Source organism: Myxine glutinosa, chromosome 5 (genome assembly GCF_964187855.1).
Source record: "Myxine glutinosa chromosome 5, kmMyxGlut1.1, whole genome shotgun sequence".
Taxonomy (NCBI): Eukaryota; Metazoa; Chordata; class Myxini; order Myxiniformes; family Myxinidae; genus Myxine; species Myxine glutinosa.
The window spans coordinates 62042219-62061986 of record NC_136265.1 but is presented as its reverse complement, the minus strand read 5'-3'; the positions used below and the strand labels follow the sequence as shown (position 1 = coordinate 62061986).

The window sequence follows — 19768 nt, the reverse complement described above, 5'->3', positions numbered from 1 at the left end:
CATTGACCAGGTTGGAGGAGGTGAATAAGGTGTGTGTTCATTAGCCAGGTTTGAGGAGGTGGATAAGGTGTGTGTTCATTGACCAGGTTTGAGGAGGTGGATAAGGTGTGTGTTCATTGACCAGGTTTGAGGAGGTGAATAAGGTGTGTGTTCATTGGCCAGGTTTGAGGAGGTGGATAAGGTGTGTGTTCATTGACCAGGTTTGAGGAGGTGGATAAGGTGTGTGTTCATTGACCAGGTTTGAGGAGGTGGATAAGGTGTGTGTTCATTGACCACGTTTGAGGAGGTGGATAAGGTGTGTTCTTTGACCAGGTTTGAGGAGGTGGATAAGGTGTGTGGTCATCGACCAGATTGGAGGAGGTGGATTACATGTGTTCATTGGCCAAGTTTGAGGAGGTGGATAAGGTGTGTGTTCATTGGCCAAGTTTGAGAAGGTGGATAAGGTGTGTGTTCATTGGCCAGGTTTGAGGAGGTGGATAAGGTGTGTGTTCATTGGCCAGGTTTGAGGAGGTGGACAAGGTGTGTGTTCATTGACCAGGTTTGAGGAGGTGGATAAGGTGTGTGTTCATTGACCAGGTTGGAGGAGGTGAATAAGGTGTGTGTTCATTGACCAGGTTGGAGGAGGTGGATAAGGTGTGTGTTCATTGACCAGGTTGGAGGAGGTGAATAAAGTGTGTGTTCATTGACCAGGTTGGAGGAGGTGAATAAGGTGTGTGTTCATTAGCCAGGTTTGAGGAGGTGGATAAGGTGTGTGTTCATTGACCAGGTTTGAGGAGGTGGATAAGGTGTGTGTTCATTGACCAGGTTTGAGGAGGTGAATAAGGTGTGTGTTCATTGGCCAGGTTTGAGGAGGTGGATAAGGTGTGTGTTCATTGACCAGGTTTGAGGAGGTGGATAAGGTGTGTGTTCATTGACCAGGTTTGAGGAGGTGGATAAGGTGTGTGTTCATTGACCAAGTTTGAGGAAGTGGATCAGGTGTGTTCTTTGACCAGGTTTGAGGAGGTGGATAACGTGTGTGTTCATTGACCAGGTTTGAGGAGGTGGATAAGGTGTGTGTTCAATGATCAGGTTTGAAGAGGTGGATAAGGTGTGTTCATTGGCCAGGTTTGAGGAGGTGGATAAGGTGTGTGGTCATCGACCAGATTGGAGGAGGTGGATGAGGTGGGTGTTCATTGACCAGGTTTGAGGAGGTGGATAAGGTGTGTGTTCATTGATCAGGTTTGAAGAGGTGGATAAGGTGTGTGTTCATTGGCCAGGTTTGAGGAGGTGGATAAGGTGTGTGGTCATCGACCAGATTGGAGGAGGTGGATGAGGTGGGTGTTCATTGGCCAGGTTTGAGGAGGTGGATAACGTGTGTTCATTGACCAGGTTTGAGGAGGTGGATGTGTTCATCGACCATCGAGATAGATGAGGTACAAAGACAACACGAAGGACAAAATCCTACCTCGTACAGAGCGGATTGATATGTAATCAGAATTGGACAAACACTGGAACAATCGAAAAACAAATATAAACGGCTCTTCCAAGAGGCAGAAACATAAACAAGAATGAGCAATCCGAGATTACAGACCCTCGCCAGGACATGTTTGTGTGGTGTATTTTGTGGTTTATTGACGATGTAGATTGATGTTGATACCGTTATGTTTGTGGGGGTAGGCAAGAGAATACTGCAGGAAAGGTAGGATTGAACAGAAAGACCACTCAACACTTACAAACAACCCACTCTGTGATAGACCACTCAACACTTACTAACAGCCCACTCTGTGATAGACCACTCAACACTTACTAACAACCCACTCTGTGATAGACCACTCAACACTTACTAACAGCCCACTCTGTGATAGACCACTCAACACTTACTAACAGCCCACTCTGTGATAGACCACTCAACACTTACTAACAGCCCACTCTGTGATAGACCACTCAACACTTACTAACAGCCCACTCTGTGATAGACCACTCAACACTTACTAACAGCCCACTCTGTGATAGACCACTCAACACTTACTAACAACCCACTCTGTGATAGACCACTCAACACATACTAACAACCCACTCTGTGATCGAACACTCAACACTTACTAACAACCCACTCTGTGATCGACCACTCAACACATACAAACAACCCACTCTGTGATAGACCACTCAACACTTACTAACAACCCACTCTGTGATAGACCACTCAACACTTACTAACAACCCACTCTGTGATAGACCACTCAACACATACAAACAACCCACTCTGTGATCGACCACTCAACACATACAAACAGCCCACTCTGTGATCGACCACTCAACACTTACTAACAACCCACTCTGTGATAGACCACTCAACACATACAAACAACCCACTCTGTGATCGACCACTCAACACATACAAACAGCCCACTCTGTGATAGACCACTCAACACATATGAACAACTCACTCTGTGATAGACCACTCAACACATACAAACAACCCACTCTGTGATCGACCACTCAACACATACAAACAACCCATTCTGTGATAGACCACTCAACACATACAAACAACCCACTCTGTGATAGACCACTTAAACAAACTTACAAACAACCCACTCTGTGATAGATCACTCAACACTTACAAACAGCCCACTCTGTGATCGACCACTCAAACAAACTTACAAACAGCCCACTTTGTGATAGACCACTCAACACTTATAAACAGCCCACTCTGTGGTAACCCACTCAAACAAACTTACAAACAGCCCACTCCGTGATAGACCACTCAACACTTACAAACAGCACACACACTCTGTGGTAACCTACTCAAACAAACACCAAATGTTTTTTTTTTTTTTCTATACAAGATCGAGGCTCGTGTAAGAGCGAAATGCTTCCAAATACAAAACTTGTAAAGCTTTCAAATGTCATACAACGACGATTAGATTACGTGACAACCCACGACATGACATGCATACCTACATACATACATGCATACATAAACACCACCATGGCAACGGGTGGGCTTGTGATGCCGATCAGATGGCAGGGAATGTACCAATTCTCTCCACCCAGGGCAGAAGCCAGGTTATCATGGTGATGTAAATGCCATCGTTTGTTGGGTTCAATCACAGGTGTGGGCACACACGTCTGTGCAGTATGCGACGCCTCCAGCTATCACGGTGGTTCCTTGGCATAACACGCAACATAGCTCTTGTGACATAGAGAGACGACAAAAGGGAAATTAATGGGTTTCAGCAACTTTTGTTGCAGTGGCATCGGCCATCAGTGGTAACCTTGCAAAAGATTGCACTTTAGGCTTGTTATTGGAGGTAAACGTCAAGCTGGTGGCCCGACAAGTTTGGTACTCTGCGGTTCTTGCAAACTGGGCAACATTTCATGACTTTGTCCTCCATAACTAATTTGTCCAATAAATCTGAACACTGATTCTACAACTGTCATCGAAGCTGCAGAGCGACACTTGCTAAAAAAAGACCCAAACGACGAAAGAGTGACATTTTTATTATTTTCTTGTCGTTTTGTATCAAATGATCACATCCGAAACATCATTCCAATTTGAAAACAATTGCTGCCAATTCTAGTCTTTAATACCACAGGTGAAAGTTCAGGTAAGAAACCTACGAACAAACCCTGCAAGAAGCAATCTGAAAGAACCAAGTTGTACAAACAATTTTATTTTCCAAACAACGAAATCCACGCCCCGTCGTGCCGAAAGGTTTGAGTGAGCACAGAAACTTCAAAGTAATAAAGTGAAACAAAAGTGGAAAAGCAGAAGAGGACATAATTACATACATATTATAGCGAGTCGGGTACGTCTTGGAACGAAGCACGGCGGCCTGGAAGGCACATGATGGACACGGCCAGAGTCTTTGTGACCATGGCGGGAAATCTTGGAGATCTCTCAAAGTCCGGGAATGTCAAGATCGTTTGGTTGTTGTTGTTGTATAGCCCCTGACAGTTCTCTCGAACAACCCCGCGGCACGGAGACAACCGACCAATCGCCCAGGAGCAACCCAGAGATCCCCCACATCCAGGATGGTGTACTACCCCACATCCAGGATGGTGTACTACCACACATCCAGGATGGTGTACTACCACACCTTCACGAAGTCAGGGCCACGACAGAGTTAGACAGAGAGAGCGAGGAGAAGAGAAGAGACCAGAGAGAAAAGGGCAGGTCCATGAGGACCGATTGGCACTCTGATCGTGACCGCGCTGCCCTGACAAATCTGGGCAGCAGGGAAGAATGAGGAAGATTTGGCCCCTGACTTGCGTTGGGGGGGGGTACAACCACCATGAAGAGGCATCCCTGAAAATTGCGGATCGTTTGGTTTGAAACAGTATGTGGCAATTAATACTTCAACCGCTGTGACTTCATTGTGACAGAAAGCAAGGGAAAAAAGACAAGACAAGAAGCCGTGGAACACCCGGAGCAAGGAAACAAACTAAAATCACCAGAATCTCTACAAAAACTAAAAGATACAAAAGCTGGGACGAGCAAACAAGTTCACAATAGGCAAACCACTTCCCTTTCTAACCTCTGAAAGTAACCTTCCGGTATGGAAAAAAAACATCTTTCTGGATTTCGGACTCCGACGTCAGAAGTCGGCAAAAAAAACGAAAAGTGCATCGGAGAACGTGTACGAGCAAACTACGGACAGAAAACGTGCACTTGTGAAACGAGCTCAGAGGGGAGCTTCCGCGTCAAAAATGAGCGAAGACACGGGATCGTTTGTCGTATTCCGTGCAATGAATCGCAGACAGGGAAGTGTGAGCCGTAAAGGAAATGTGGAAGTAAATTAATAAACGCCGACGTCACAATCGATGGGATTGTGAGTGGGGGGTGTTACGAGCTTCGCCGGCATCGAGCGTGGATTTTGGCAAAGATGCCGAAGACGACCTTAGCACGATCGAGATGGACCGGGATGATGGCAGACGCTTGTGTGGAAAAGGAAGTGCCTCCGGCATAAAATTGGGGACAGCACACGACGTCAGACAGGCAGCGGAAGTACGAACGCATCAGCCATGATGACGTGCAACTTGCGGTCTTCCATTGAGGCCCTCAAATGGTCTTCAGGTGATGTACGAGCAAATGGTTTGCACGAGCAATTCCCCTAATCTCTGTGCATCATCTACCCTTTCAGTGCAAAAGAATATCAATGCGATTCTTCACTGGGAAGAATCAAAAGCAATAAAAAAGGAGGTCTGCACCGTCGAGTTTTCGGGAAAGGTCAGACTACTTCCATTTGACGATTAAGAAATTGGATCAACCCTTCTGTGCCATTACAATCTCAGAAACGAACATTTCCACATCGGAGATGAAACTAAAACAAAGTCGGAATGTTAAAAACAAGAGATAACGGATAGAGCACGCGACCTACTTCGAGGAAATTGTGCAGCGGGGTGGGAAGCCCGAACATGCACTAACTCCCATCAACAGCCTTAGAAAACGTCACTTGTAAAATATCAAACATTAAACAAAGGAGGGGCATCTGGCGTGAAGTCGGTGTCCCTCAAAAGCTAAGGATCACCCGCAGGTGATCTTCTGTTTCAGGAACAGCCACGGCCTCAAAGCTGTTCGTCGCTCGGATACAGCGAGGCGAGCGATTACAGTTTGGCAACTCACGCATGGTTCAGTGTGTTTCGGGTCACAAAATGTGCTCCAACTACCGGTGAATGCTCAAGAGCACTTGATCGCAAGGGGCGAGAAGAAGCGATTTCATGCGAAGGCCTCCATCACGCTTCCTTCCATCCATTAAGTGACGGTACAAAGGTTAACTTCGACTTCCGGTAGAAAACCGACTTGGCAGCAAGAGGGATCAAGGGAGGGGGACATGCTGATCATTGCCAAGTTGTTCCCACCCAGGGCCTCAACGAAATAGCCAGGGTCTTGTTTTTTTTGCCAGAATTATAGGAACCCCAAGGGAAACGGGAGTTCACATCAAAAGGCAAAACCATCCAGGTGTTTAGAGGACCCAGCAAGGATTTGATTAAAGTCCTTTGTTATGCAGAGAAAAGGCGTAGCGAAAGTGATGGTGTGGTTGAGACTCAAGTGGTGGGCAGAAAGTTCAGTGCATGGGTCGAAGAGAGATGGTGGGTCAACGTGGGGGTACGGAGTGGTGTGGCGTGTACTAGGAGCGTGCATAGGATGTTGAACTTTCCAGCGAGGATTGTGAAGCTCGTCGGGTGAGAGGGGCGAGTGTAGGATCGACGAGAGAAGACGTCGGGAAGAGCTTGTACCAGCCAATGACCATATTAGAGAGGTCCAGCTCATCCAGCATGATCTGCACAACCCCCATGAAACTCTTGTGGTCCATCCGTCCATAATCTCCCCAGACTATGACCTGCAGGATAAAGATGAAAGATGAGTTAGGTATCAAATGGCTACAAACAATACCAGAAGGACACTCGGGAGAGCGCATACCTCCGCCAGGCTGAACAGGTTACGTTTGTATCCCACTGATCGGCCGGATCTGGATCCGGACCTGAACCAAAATCTAATGGACTTGTTCTCATCATTTTATTTATTTATTTATTTTGGATACAGGATCGAGGCTCGTGAAAGAGCTAACATTTATCACACACAAAAAAAATCAAACAGACACACAAAGTATATAATAAGGGGAGCGGTAGACAAGATGGGGAGAGAAGGGGAAGCACACAAACACAACATTTGAGAGCAGGGACATCGGGAGATCTGAGGGAGGGAGAGGGCGTGGGGGGAGGAGGTGGGGGAATGTGGGGAAGGGGTGGGAGTGGTGGGAGTGGTGGGAGAAGTATAAAACACAAGGACACTGCAAGTACTTCCAGGAAGGAAGTTGGTATTTCAAAAAAGTGAATCTGGGGTGAAATTAGCAGGGGTAGAAAAGATCAAGGTTTTGGATGGGGGAAGATAAGAGATGGTGGTGAACAGCTGTTTTAAAGACCTGGAGGGAGGAGTCGGATTGAAGAGAGTGAGGGAGTTTGTTCCAGAAGTGGGAGAAAAGGGGAATGAAAGAGTGAAGGTGAGCAGAGAGTCTTGATTTTGGCAGTTTAACCATAAGAAGGTTGCAGGCAGATCTTGTGCGACCTGTAGGAATATTTGGAGGACAGAGCCCAGAGAGAGCTGGGGGAGCAAGGCCGGAGAGGAGTCGGTAGAAGACAGAAAGACCACCAACCTGCCTGTGGTGAGTAAGTGAAAGGCCCTCGGAGTTAGCTTCATCGCGGGAGATTCCAATGATTCTGAAAGCTTTGGTTTCAACAGCGTGAAGCCGAGCTAGGTGTGAGGCAGGAGCACCGGGCCCAGAGGGGGGAACAGTATTCCATTGAGCTGCGGATGAAAGCCTTGTATGTGGTGAGGAGCTCAGGTGTGCCAAAGAAGGACTTCGCACGACGGAGGATGCCCAGTCGGCAACTGGCTTTGGGGGCCAGATTTGAAATGTGGTTTTCCCAGGAAAGATCATGGCAGATAGTGAGACCCAAAAGCTTGAGTGACAGACCTTCTTGGAAGTGACAGATCTAACCAACTCATCAACCTAGTTTTGTCATAATCCGTCCACAAATTTTGAGATATCCTGCTATATATCGGTTTTAGCCTGATCACTCCATCGTGAAAATCACTTTTAAAAATTATCGGATCCAGATCCAGATTTTCACCAAAATCTAATTATTTCGTCCTTGTCACACACTCAAATTTCATCCGACTCCATCCACAACTTTTTCAGATATCCTGTTCACAAACAGACAGACAGAGGTGAAAACATAACCTCAGTCCACCTTCGGTGGCGGAGGTGATGAGTTTGGAATTGGAGATGCCAGGCATCCGGTGAGATTAGGAAGGAGGGAAGGGGGAAATAAACATACGAAAGACGGATGTTCTCTTTCTCTCTTCTATCCGATAAGCACCCACATGGAATATTAGTAGTTTTGCCTGTTGTGGGATTATCAAAGATGGTTGTGGATTTATCCAAGATGGATGCGGGATTATCCAAGATGGATGTGTGATTATGCAAGATGGATGTGGGATTATCCAAGATTGTTGTGGGATTATCCAAGATTGTTACGGGATTATCCAAGATGGTTGCGGGATTGCCCAAGATGGTTGCGTGATTACCCAAGATGGTTGCGGGATTACCCAAGATGGTTGCGGGATTATCCAAGATGGTTGCTGGATTACCCAAGATGGTTGCGGGATTGCCCAAGATGGTTGCGTGATTACCCAAGATGGTTGCGTGATTACCCAAGATGGTTGCGGGATTACCCAAGATGGTTGCGGGATTATCCAAGATGGTTGCTGGATTACCCAAGATGGTTGCGGGATTATCCAAGATGGTTGTGGGATTATCAAAGATGAGTTTTATTTTCCGGGTTACATGCAGGAATGCTAAAAACACAGTAAAATGTCTTTTAAAGCATTGGGTGTTTCTTGGTGAGAAGGATGGACAACGGAGACAATAACCTGCGGCATGTATTCGCGGGTTTTGAAGGATCAATAATCTCATAATAATTGCAAAATATTTTGCAATGGAATTTTCAGAAAAATGAGAACGCAGAACGCTGGACTCGATCAAGTCTTGTCCAAGTCGTCACAAGATCTCACGCCTGGGTCCTTCCACGACTGTCAATCCCGAGAGCATAAAGATGCAGAGTCGAGTGAAGTACTCGATCGGAGTCTTAAATCATGAGAAATGGTGGATTTCAATGTACAAGCGAAAATGGAAAGTCGGCGGTAGGGGATGGTAATAGGAAACACGGATAAGGCAAGGAGATTGAAATTAACCAACTGAGAAGAATACATAAACTGTGGGTTTGAACAACAACATGGATAAATTGAGTGCACAGGATGTACAAAAAGACTGGTGCAGAAGGAAACTATTTTCTGCCTCTTGGCACCACTCTTGGAGTTTTGTTGTGTTGCTGTGCAGAGAAAACTGAGATTACTGGGATTTAGACATGGCTTGATAGATTGTATTCCAGATGAGGGTAATTGGTGGTGGTGATCGTTGTGGCCTGTATTTTTGACAGATAACTGAAGCGTTTGTGACATGCGTGGACCAAACTCACACCAGTGAGGCGTTGCACGGTCTGCAAACAAGCCACACATATGGGGATATAGGGGGTGAGGAAACCAACAGAATGCAGGGTTAATCAAATGGGGGACACATTATGTCCTCAACTAGAAAGACAGGACATTATAAAATTGCATGACAAGTGGTTTGCCTGTTTGTCCTTTACATCGGAGAGCACATCTCAGGATTCTGGACTCCCAGGTTCAATTCCCATACACCGTGTGGTGACTCGTCCATTGTCTCCTGATGTCCTTGTCCTGAATATGATATGACCACTCGAAAATAAGAGAGACCTCCAAGTACAAAACCTTTGATGGTGAGTGCGCGTCCATGCGAGGGTACCTCACAGACAAAAGGGATATTTAAATAATATGATTATACGAGGCTGAGGTTAATCGCAATAGGTTACCGAATGTTGTCATCATCTACATATTAAAGTAGAACCTTTTTTTGGTCTGTCTGTTTCTGTTTCTCTCTCTTCACCCATTGGTTGGACAGCCGGCCTGACTCCACCCACCGGCATTTTGATTTTCATGCAGTTCAGGCCAAACACATCGTCGAACCTGTTGTATTCAGAATTGCCATGCCCTACATTTACGTTGTTAAAACAAACTTCTGGGAGCATGCAAGGGAGTGCTTTGTTGCCTATACACCACCCCAAAAAGGGAAGGTTTTTCTACGGAACTCTGTTCCATGGGTCACTGCTAGTTTTGTATGAAAAAAAAGAAGTTTTTTTTTGTGTATTAGTATTCCTAATTACGGTTCTGTAGAAAGTGGAGAATCAAAATGGAGTTGGTCACATGGCTGGCATATCACATGAACTTAGCAGCAATGTAAAGCTGCGATGCAGTGCAACGTCAAACGTATTTGTAGCAATGGGGAAAGGCAACTATATTGGTGTTTGTGCTTGCGTCCAGCTAGTACAAAAGTGCAATCGGAAATTAAAATGCATGGGAAGAAGTAGGTGAGAGACGAAGTAAGGTCACATTATCCCATTTGAGATCGACCCTTTAGGTCGTAGCACCGCATGCTTCAATGGGTCTCAAAAGACTATCTGTCTCCGGCTGTATGAATACAGAGAGAAATCTCAAAAACAATCATTATTGCCACACCCAACATCAGAATCACCACAACCACACCTGGAGGACTTTGCCATGTGGTCGCTCCTCAAACACCAGTGGCTGCTGATAGAGTGGGTCCAGCGTTTTCCTTGCAATTTTGGTCTTCTTTTTTGCGACACATGTGCCACCCTCCAATAGGTAAACCTTCACATATGGAGCTTTGGTGATGAAAAAGCAGAAGAAAGAGTCACTGCATTAACGGGTTCAGGTGAGAGTATACATCAAACTCACTACAACAGCTTCTGACAGCTGGAGTTACCTGGCAGAGACTTTGCAGATGGTTTGGGAACCAGGCCTTTGGCCCGAATGACTTCCACCTCCAGCTGGTTCTTTTTATTCACCATTCCTATCTGTATCTCACCTGGTGAAAAACATGGCACATGAACGCACCATTCCGCATGACACAAGGATTACATGATCACATCACCAACTATGTACGTTGTCGAGGAGGGTGGTGCACGTGTGGTACGGCGTGTGTGGCAGAGCACAATGAGTGGGTGGGGAGTGCTTACATAGGAATATAGGATACAATGACGTACATTGGCATGGAGCGTGGTGCACGTGTGGTACGACGGGTGTGGCAGGGGGCAATGAGTGGGTGGGGTGTGTTTAAGATAGAAATACAGGATATTGTGCAGTAATGTTGCAGCACTTGCAAGTGCAGCACAGAGCGTCACAATGGAGAACCGTACCCATCGCCGGTGTAGCTAATGTCTGCCGACCCACCACCTGAGCAGGGCCGAGACCGTCGAGGAAGTCGCTGATTGGACAACCGCCAAACAAGAGGCTAGGGAATGCCAAACTGGGAACAGTACACGGAGCACTCATTATAAAATAGGCATGCTCACCTCCTCAAAACTATTATGTTAGTTTCCTACGTCACATGAGACACACCATCTCAAAAACACTCCCCAAAAAATATACCTCTTGGGACATTCTAAGAAGTCCATAAAGTAAGGCCACGAGCCGAGGGTGCAGCATGGTTCTGGTCTAAAGGGTCAAATTCTGGTGGTCTAATTGATTAGCCCAGCCTGTTCACTTTTTTGTTTCAAACTGGCAGGACAGGAATTTGTATTTGGTTGGACACTGCTCTTTTCTTCACTATGTGTAATCCAACCACTCTGAACGTGTCAAATATAAACATACAAGCAAAGTGGCGTGCTTCACATGGGTGGGAGGCCAAATAAATACTATAGTGTGGTGCGGGAGCACACACGTTGAACAAAGGTAGGCCACAACGCTTTGGTTATTATCGAGCTCTTTATTCATTGCTCACTCATCCGCACTAACGTGCGCGCGGCAGCGAGCCTGCGTATATATCTCCAGGCCACGCCCTACCTGGGGCGTGGCCGCCACCCGCTGGTGCGCGGAATTATGTCTGCGCCAGCGAGCCATCGTGTCTGCCACACGCGCCCCCCCCCAGAATTCCCGTGCACCTGAAGGGTCAGCTTGTGGGGCAACCGGATGACCCGGCCGAAGTGCCCACGGGCGGCTGGCGGCGTCTGGGATGCCGGGATGCCATCGGGGATGCCTCCGGCGGCATCTGGGATGGGTGCAGGACAGGGGGGTGGCGTGACGGCGTGGTTGGGCGGAGCCGGGGGTCCGCCCGCCGGGGGGCGGCCCCGACGCGGGGGCAGAGCCGCTGGCGGGGGGTGGTCCAAGTCGAGGTGGGCCGGCTTGAGGCGGTCCACGGAGACGCGGTCCGGAGCACCGCCGATGTCCAGGGTGAAATGCTTCGCCCCGGTCTCCAGCACGCGGAAGGGCCCGTCGTACGGGAGCCGCAGCGGTGTCCGGTGGGCGTCGTGGCGGACGAACACGTACTCTGCCGTGCGAAGCTCCGGGGCGACGTGCGTTGGCGGGCAACCGTGGTGCGCCGTCGGCACCGGGGCGAACCTCCGGGCGGTCTCCTGCAGGGAGGAGCGCTGCTGCGCCGCGGACCATGGTGCTGTGGAGTCGGGGAGGAACTCGCCCGGCACCCGCAGCGGTTGTCCGAAGACCAGCTCCGCCACGGATGCGCGCAGGTCGTCCTTGGGCGCCGTCCGGAGGCCCAGCAGGACCCAGGGGAGTCTGTCGACCCAGCCGCCGTCGCGGAGGGTGGCCCGGAGCGCGGCCTTCAAGGAGCGGTGGAAGCGCTCGCACAGGCCGTTGGCCTGGGGGTGGTAGGCCGTGGTGCGGTGCAGCTGGACCCCGAGCCCCCGCGCCACCGCCCCCCAGAGCTCCGAGGTGAACTGGGGGCCGCGGTCGGACAAGATGTCCGAGGGGGCGCCGAAACGGGCAACCCAAGTGGCGATGAACGCCTGCGCGACGTCCGCCGCCGTCGTTGCTGCCAAAGGCACGGCCTCCGGACACCGGGTGGTGCGGTCCACCATGGTGAGGACGTGGGTGAAACCCCGCGAGGGGGGCATAGGTCCCACCAAGTCCACGTGAACGTGGTCGAACCGACGTTCGGGCACCGTAAACGGGGCCAGCGGGGCCCGGTTGTGGCGGTGGACCTTCGCGCACTGGCACGCGAGGCACGTCCTGGCCCAATCGCGGACGGCCTTCCGGAGGCCATGCCAGACGAACTTGTCGGCGACCAGCTTTTGGAAGGCCTTCGTGCCCGGATGGGACAGGCCGTGGATGGCGTCAAAAACCCGGCGCTGCCAGCCAGCGGGCATGATGGGGCGAGGCCGGCCGAGGGAGACGTCGCACAAGAGGGCCGCGCCCGCACCGTCGAACGGTACCTCAGCGACGCGGAGGCTCGTGACGGCGGTCCGAAAAGCCTGGACGGCGGGGTCGGTGGACTGGTCCACTGCCATCCGGGCATAGTCGATCCCGAGGTGGACCGCGTGGGCGAGGGCCCGGGAAAGGCAATCCGCCACTGGGTTGTCCTTCCCTGCGACGTGCCGGATGTCCGTCGTGTACTTGGACACGGCTGAGAGGTGACGCTGCTGCCGGGCTGACCACAGCTCGGCGACCTTGGCCATCGCGAAAACCAGGGGCTTATGGTCGACGAAGGCCGCGAACGGGCGGCCCTCGAGCAGATGGCGGAAGTGCCGGACCGCCAGGTGGAGCCCGAGCAGCTCACGGTCGAAGGTACTGTACCGCCGTTCGTGCGGGCGGAGCTGCCGGCTAAAGAATGCCAGCGGCTGCCAAGCCTCCTTCACCCATTGCTCATGCACCGCACCCACCGCGTAGTCTGACGCGTCGGTGGTGAGGGCGATCGGTGCATCGGGTGCCGGGTGTGCGAGCATGGTGGCGTTAGCCAAGGTGAGCTTCGCGCCCGCGAACGCCGCGTCCATCGGCTCGGTCCAGGCAACGTCGCCTTTGCCCGGCTTCCCCCGGAGGGCCTCGTGCAGGGGGCACAGGAGCTGGGCGATGCGGGGCAGGAAACGGTGATAGAAGTTCACCATGCCCAGGAACTCCTGGAGCCCCTTGATGGTGCGGGGGCGCGGAAAACCCCTGACCACCTCCACCTTGGCCGGCAAGGGGATGGCCCCGTGCCTGGTGATGCGGTGCCCCAAAAAGTCGATCTCGGTGATGCCGAACCGGCACTTGGCGGGGTTGACGATCAGGCCATGCCGGTCCAGGCGTTCGAAGAGCATGCGGAGATGGCGGAGGTGCTCCTCACGGGACGCGCTTGCGACGAGGATGTCGTCCAGGTAGACGACAACGAAATCCAAGTCGCGCAAGATGCTGTCCATCAGCCGCTGGAACGCCTGGGCCGCATTCTTCAACCCGAAGGGCATCCGCAGAAACTCGAAGAGGCCGAATGGTGTAATGACGGCCGTCTTCGGTATGTCCTCCGGCCTGACGGGGACCTGGTGGTATCCGCGGATGAGGTCCACCTTGGAGAAGAGGGACATGTTCGCCAACCGGGCGGAAAAGTCTTGGATGTGAGGGACCGGGTAGCGGTCGGGGGTGGTAGCATCGTTGTGGCGGCAGTAGTCACCGCACGGCCTCCACCCACCGCCGGGCTTGGGCACGATGTGCAGCGGCGATGCCCACGCGCTGTTGGAGCGCCGGACGATGCCCAGTCGCTCCAGCGTGGCGAACTCCCCCTGCGCCACGGCGAGCTTCGCCGGGTCGAGGCGGCGCGCCCGGGCGTAGACCGGTGGCCCTACGGTGGGGATGTGATGCTCCACCCCGTGCTTGGCGGCCACCGCCGAGAAGGTGGGCCGCGTGAGGGCCGGGAAACTGGCGAGGAGGCGGGTGAACTCGTCCGCTGCCGGAAGCGTGCAGACCAACCTTGCCGGAACCGAACCGCTCAGCAAGCCGCTTGGCGAGCCGCTCTGTGAGCCACCCAGGGAGCAGCTCAACGAACTGCTCAGCGCGCAAGCGAGCGAGCTGAAGGTTTCGGCCTGGACAAGGCGTCTGTGCCTCACGTCCACCAGCAGCCCATGCGCACAGAGGAAGTCCGCTCTGAGTAGGCCCATGGGGACACTAGCGGTAACGAACGACCACTGAAAGCGCTGCCCCCCGAACCGCAGCGAGAGGCAACGCTTCCCGAACGTGCGGATGGGTGTGCCGTTGGCGGCAAGCAAAGTGGGGCCCCGGCCCGCAGCTTGCCGGTCGGACGCGGAAGCAGGGAGGACGCTCACCTGCGCTCCTGTGTCGCACAGGAAGCCACGACCCGAGGAGGTGTCCGTTATGAACAACAGGCTGCCAGTATGGCCGACGCTCATGGCAGGAAGCGAGCGCCGGCCTGGTCGTTTCCCGACCTGCCAAAAGTACAATGCGGGCGACAGGACCTGGCCTTATGGCCGAACCTGGCATGGAAATGGCACCAGGTCTGGCCCGGTGGTGGTCACCGCGCCGGTTGCGACGACGGTGGTGGGCGGGGCGTTGCGGCGGCCACACATGGATCCGCCAAACCTACGCCGCGCTCGGAAGGAACCGAATGCCATGCCACGCGGCGATCCGCCAAACCTACGCCGTATTCGGGAGGATCCGAATGCCATGCCACGCGGAGATCCGCCAAACCTACGCCGTGCTCGGAAGGATCCGAACCACACGCACCGTGCGCGGCGCTGGGACCCACGACGGCCATGCTATATGCTGGCCGCGCGTCGTGGGCTGCGAAGTACTTGTCCGCCTCCCTGGCCAGGGCCCGCGGTTCCGTAATGGTCGACCCGGCCAACGCGAGCCGTACCTGTACAGGCAGCGCACGGAGGAAGAGAGCACGGAACAGGAAATCCGCGCGGCCATCGCCGAGCAGGGATAGCATGTAATCCATGCGGGCGGATGCCGACGGGCGTGTGTCGCCGAGGGCGGGAAGGTCCAAAAGACGGTCGGCACGGTCGGCCTCTGGGAGGCCAAACGTATCAAGGAGCAGCTGCTTGAGCGCCGCGTACTTGCCCTCGTCTGGCGGGTGCCGGAGGAAGGACACGACGCGTGCGGCCGTGCCAGAGCCAAGGGCAGCGACCACGTAGAAGTACCTCGTGTCGTCCGCCGTGACGCGCCGGAGCTGGAATTGGGCCTCGGCTTGAAGAAACCAGGTGTCGGCCTGCGCTTCTCAGAACTCCGGTAGCTTGATCGCATTGATGGCCATTGCGCGTTCGGGGGTTCAACTATGGTTGAACCAGTCGGAGGTCACCAATGTGGTGCGGGAGCACACACGTTGAACAAAGGTAGGCCACAACGCTTTGGTTATTATCGAGCTCTTTATTCATTGCTCACTCATCCGCACTAACATGCGCGCGGCAGCGAGCCTGCGTATATATCTCCAGGCCACGCCCGACCTGGGGCGTGGCCGCCACCCGCTGGTGCGCGGAATTATGTCTGCGCCAGCGAGCTATCGTGTCCGCCACAATAGCATTAATATATCAAAATACAATGTTACAAACGCAAATATTACAAACACGATGTAAATGAATATTGACCAATTTGACATGATAACCGATACAGACGAATCTGCCGGCGAGAAAGGGCGGATACAAAACACTTCGTACAAATCGAAAATCAAAATCAAAATGAGGAATTTCACGAAACGTCCCATCCACGTTGGCATGGATAAAAGCGGAGCCGTTCGGGTGGAAACTCAAAACCACGATTACATCGAGATATTATCAAACCAGCAAATCTTCCTCATTGTGTTTACTTCTGGATCAGGAGCAGCTACGTACGGTTCAAAAGTCAAAATCATAATTGTATTGAGGAATTTATGAAACCTTCCACCTACCTTAGGACACCTGCTGGGACCCCAAAACGTTCCACAGAAGGTTTGGTGGCGCCAACCCCTAAACTGAGGGAGTAGTTTCGGGACGGACCGACGGACAGACTCTCCTGTTTTATAATATAGAAGCATATATATTGTCACGTCAGAGGCCCAGCTAATGCAGACCCTCTGCGCCCAAGCTTGAAAGACCTCTGTGAATGACTGAAATTATTTTTAAATTTACCGCATTCAGAACTAACAGTGTGGTATGAAGTGTAATCCCGTAGGATTTGTGTGTTAAAATAGATTTTTTTGCATTTTCAGTTTGATTTGGAGTCTAGATGTTGAAAAATGATGGGGGTAAAATTTTCCTGTCCCTAGATCTCATTCTGGAGCCCCCCTGTCTTCTGGGAGCCCACCCCCCATCTGGGACTGAACTCATGTCTATCTCCACTGATTAATGAACTAATTTTAGGAATGTCGTTTTATTTTGAAGAACTTTTGTAACATGCTAATGCTGTTTTTTTCTGTTTCAGGTGAGATTCTCATCATCATGTCAAGCAGTGTGTGCATCATCTGCAATGAGGGTGCCGAGAACGCTTGCAGGCCGAGAATGCAAGCCGAGAATGCTTGGCAAGCAAGAGACCAGTGAATAACCCAAGTATGATTGAAGATCTAATTGTTTGCTGTAATGAACGATTATCTTTGGGTCAGCTTGATATGAAACAACTTAGTGACCGCTTAGATAGCTTGAGTGAAGCGGACCGCAAATCTGTGTGTTATCATACTGAATGTCAGAAACCCATCGTCAACAAGAGCATGATTGAAAGATTCAGAGCTAAACGAACCCGGCCCGATACATCTGCATGTTCCTCTTGAGGGCCTGGGCGACCTTTCAGTGCAACTGATTCTTTCCACCCTAAAAGGGCAAAAACCACACCAAAGAAACAGGTGTGTTTGTTCTCGTCCTGCAGCTTTTGTCCAAACAATGCTTCAGAACCTCTTCATCGCGATTTGTCGGACAACATGGGTGAAAACTTTCTGGAGATAAAACGCAAGACTCAAGATGACCGTGTAAGAACTTGTGTATCTGGGTTCGAGAGCGCCGGAGATGCTTCTGCTCTTGAAAAGAACGATCATAGGAAATGCTTGCGTTATGCACAGCGCACCTTCGCTACATTAGATTACAGTAATGCCCAGCTCATTCACTCTGTATGTGATGAACAGCTGCTCCTCTCCATTCAAAACACCCTCTCTAATGATGACGTTACCCTAAACATGGCTGAGGTGAATGCTGCATACCTGTCAATTTTGAAGAGGTATCAGGTAGAGGTTAATGAGACAGAAAACTACCGCAAGCATCTGAAAAAAGTGATATCTGAACGGCTTCCTAATGTCCAGTTCATCAAATCGCTACGCAAAAATGAGCCTGACAATTCCGTCCTCCCAACAGCAGTTAGCATTGCTATGGAACTTCGGTCTGCGATGCTGGATAATGACGACGCAATTGGCCACTTGAAGAGCATGGCAAACATTCTACGAGAGGAGATGATGGAGTACCGAAAATGGTCATTCAACGGTAGCTTTGAAGACTTTGGGAATCCTCCTCTACTCCAGTAGTTCCACACTCATCCCCTCTTTGGCGTCATGTTCTCAAAGTTTCTGGAATTCGCAATGAATAAGTAGACAAAGTTGTTGACGTCGCTTGCCAGTTCCTCATCCAAAATACTCGAACTGATCGTCAGGTGAAGCATCAACCAAAGAAGGAAGATGGGTTTCAGCAGACTATCCAGACACCTCTCTCAATTGGCCTGCCCCTCGCCATTCATTCTAGGGTGCGAGATAAGTATCATCTGGAGCCGAGAACACTTGGCAGGAAATATGTGTTTGGTCACCAGACACTGACGTTCTCACGCTTCTTATTGACCTGGTCTCTCCTGGTCGACTTGGAGATCTAACTCGCCTCAAGTTCTTGACTGGTAAGGGCAGAAAATACAGAGAAATTGATGTGGTAGAGTGAATGCAAGTAATTGGACTCCACAATTTCACCGGCACTGACTGGGGTGGGAAATTTGTGGGTATTTCCAAGAAGACCTGGGTTGGTGCCTACGTGAAGCTTGAAGAAGATGACCCAGCAATCAACTGCTTCACGGTGCTTGATGAAGGTCCTATTCCGTGTGTTCTGGTCAATGGCGAATTGCCACCACAGGTCAACGGTTTGGAGCAGTTCATCTGCCGCATGTACTGCTTGACAGGTCCCACAACCCTATCAGCTCTAAGATGGGAAATGTTTCGTTCCAAGAACTTGGAGGGAGAGATGTTACCTCCGACTCGTGCTGCCTTACTACCACATATCACACGTGCACACTACCAACTGTCAGGCTCTTCCTCCCATTGAAGAAAATGGTTGGAATGTTAAGGAAGGTGTTTACACCCCAGTGAGGTGTCTCAACCTGCCCGCCCCTCGAGCTGTGATTGAACTGACAAAATATGCATGTAAATCAGGGTGTAAATATAGATGCAGCTGCTTCAAGAACAAACTTCCCTGTACTTCTCTCAGGAAGTGCTCAATAAAGGACAAACCAAAGGAAGGTACATCGCCAATTTTTACAACAATTCTTGTAAAGCATGTTTTTCATCCTAGTTGGATTGCATGCACAAAGGCAGGAAGATGTTTTTTCTAGTAATGGGTTTATTCATAGGGACTGGAATACAAGACCCATTGCTTCGCTGATGGGAATACCAATCTTATAGATAGAGATAGATTTATGTATGAAAGTGACAGGCATTTTTAAGGTCACACCCTCACATCCATCTTCCCCTTCGTGAAGCACCATGTCGCATCAGTCTGCCACCACTCGCATATGGAAAATACAGTGAAGAGGGAAAGATGGAAATTCTGCCACTTTTGCTTATGTAATAAATAGATGGTACATTATAATGTGTTTTGACTGACAGGTTTTCAGTGAAAATAAAAAAAAGTTAACTTTCACCCTTTAAAAATCGTGTGAATATATGCAGTTCTATTTCTCACGTGTGTTGCAAGTAGAGCGACCTGTTTTGTGATGCTTTAAATTATGTGGTAGAGCTGGGGGATGTGAGATGTGGACTGGGGGATGTGAGAGGTGCAGGGGACGTGATATGGATGCCACGCACTGCAACCGTGCCCCCCAGGTCCGAGGCCTTGGGAATGGCAGAGTTGGCAGCAGGTGCTCACCACATTGGCCAGCTTGGGGCTCGTGGAGCCGTGTTCCTCGCAGGGGGGCCGAAGGATGGATGGTGGGTCGCACCCTTATGGACACTCATGGGCCATGTTGGCGTTTCGGCTGCTCAACTTATCCGATGGCTCTTACACGGTAGAGGGGCGGTGCTGTTGTAACCTCGGGTAGTAGTGTGGTAATGGTCACCGGAGGAGGCGGATCCACATGCTTGCCAGTACAGTTGGATAAAAAGGAAATTTGGGGAAATTTATAGGCCCCATG

General features: G+C 50.8%; 1 protein-coding gene across 1 annotated transcript in view; it reads right to left on the bottom strand.

Annotated features, from left to right (window-relative positions):
- Positions 1-3468: 3468 nt before the first annotated feature.
- RIMS2 (regulating synaptic membrane exocytosis 2) overlaps positions 3469-19768 on the bottom strand; it is a 71470-nt gene continuing 55170 nt past the window's right edge. The window contains exons 18-21 of the mRNA XM_078778109.1: positions 10843-10952; positions 10410-10511; positions 10169-10308; positions 3469-6326 (exon numbers count right to left, since the gene is read on the bottom strand). Coding sequence (XP_078634235.1) covers positions 6114-6326; positions 10169-10308; positions 10410-10511; positions 10843-10952 — 565 coding nt within the window. The 3' untranslated portion in view covers positions 3469-6113. The remainder of the gene's footprint in view (positions 6327-10168; positions 10309-10409; positions 10512-10842; positions 10953-19768) is intronic.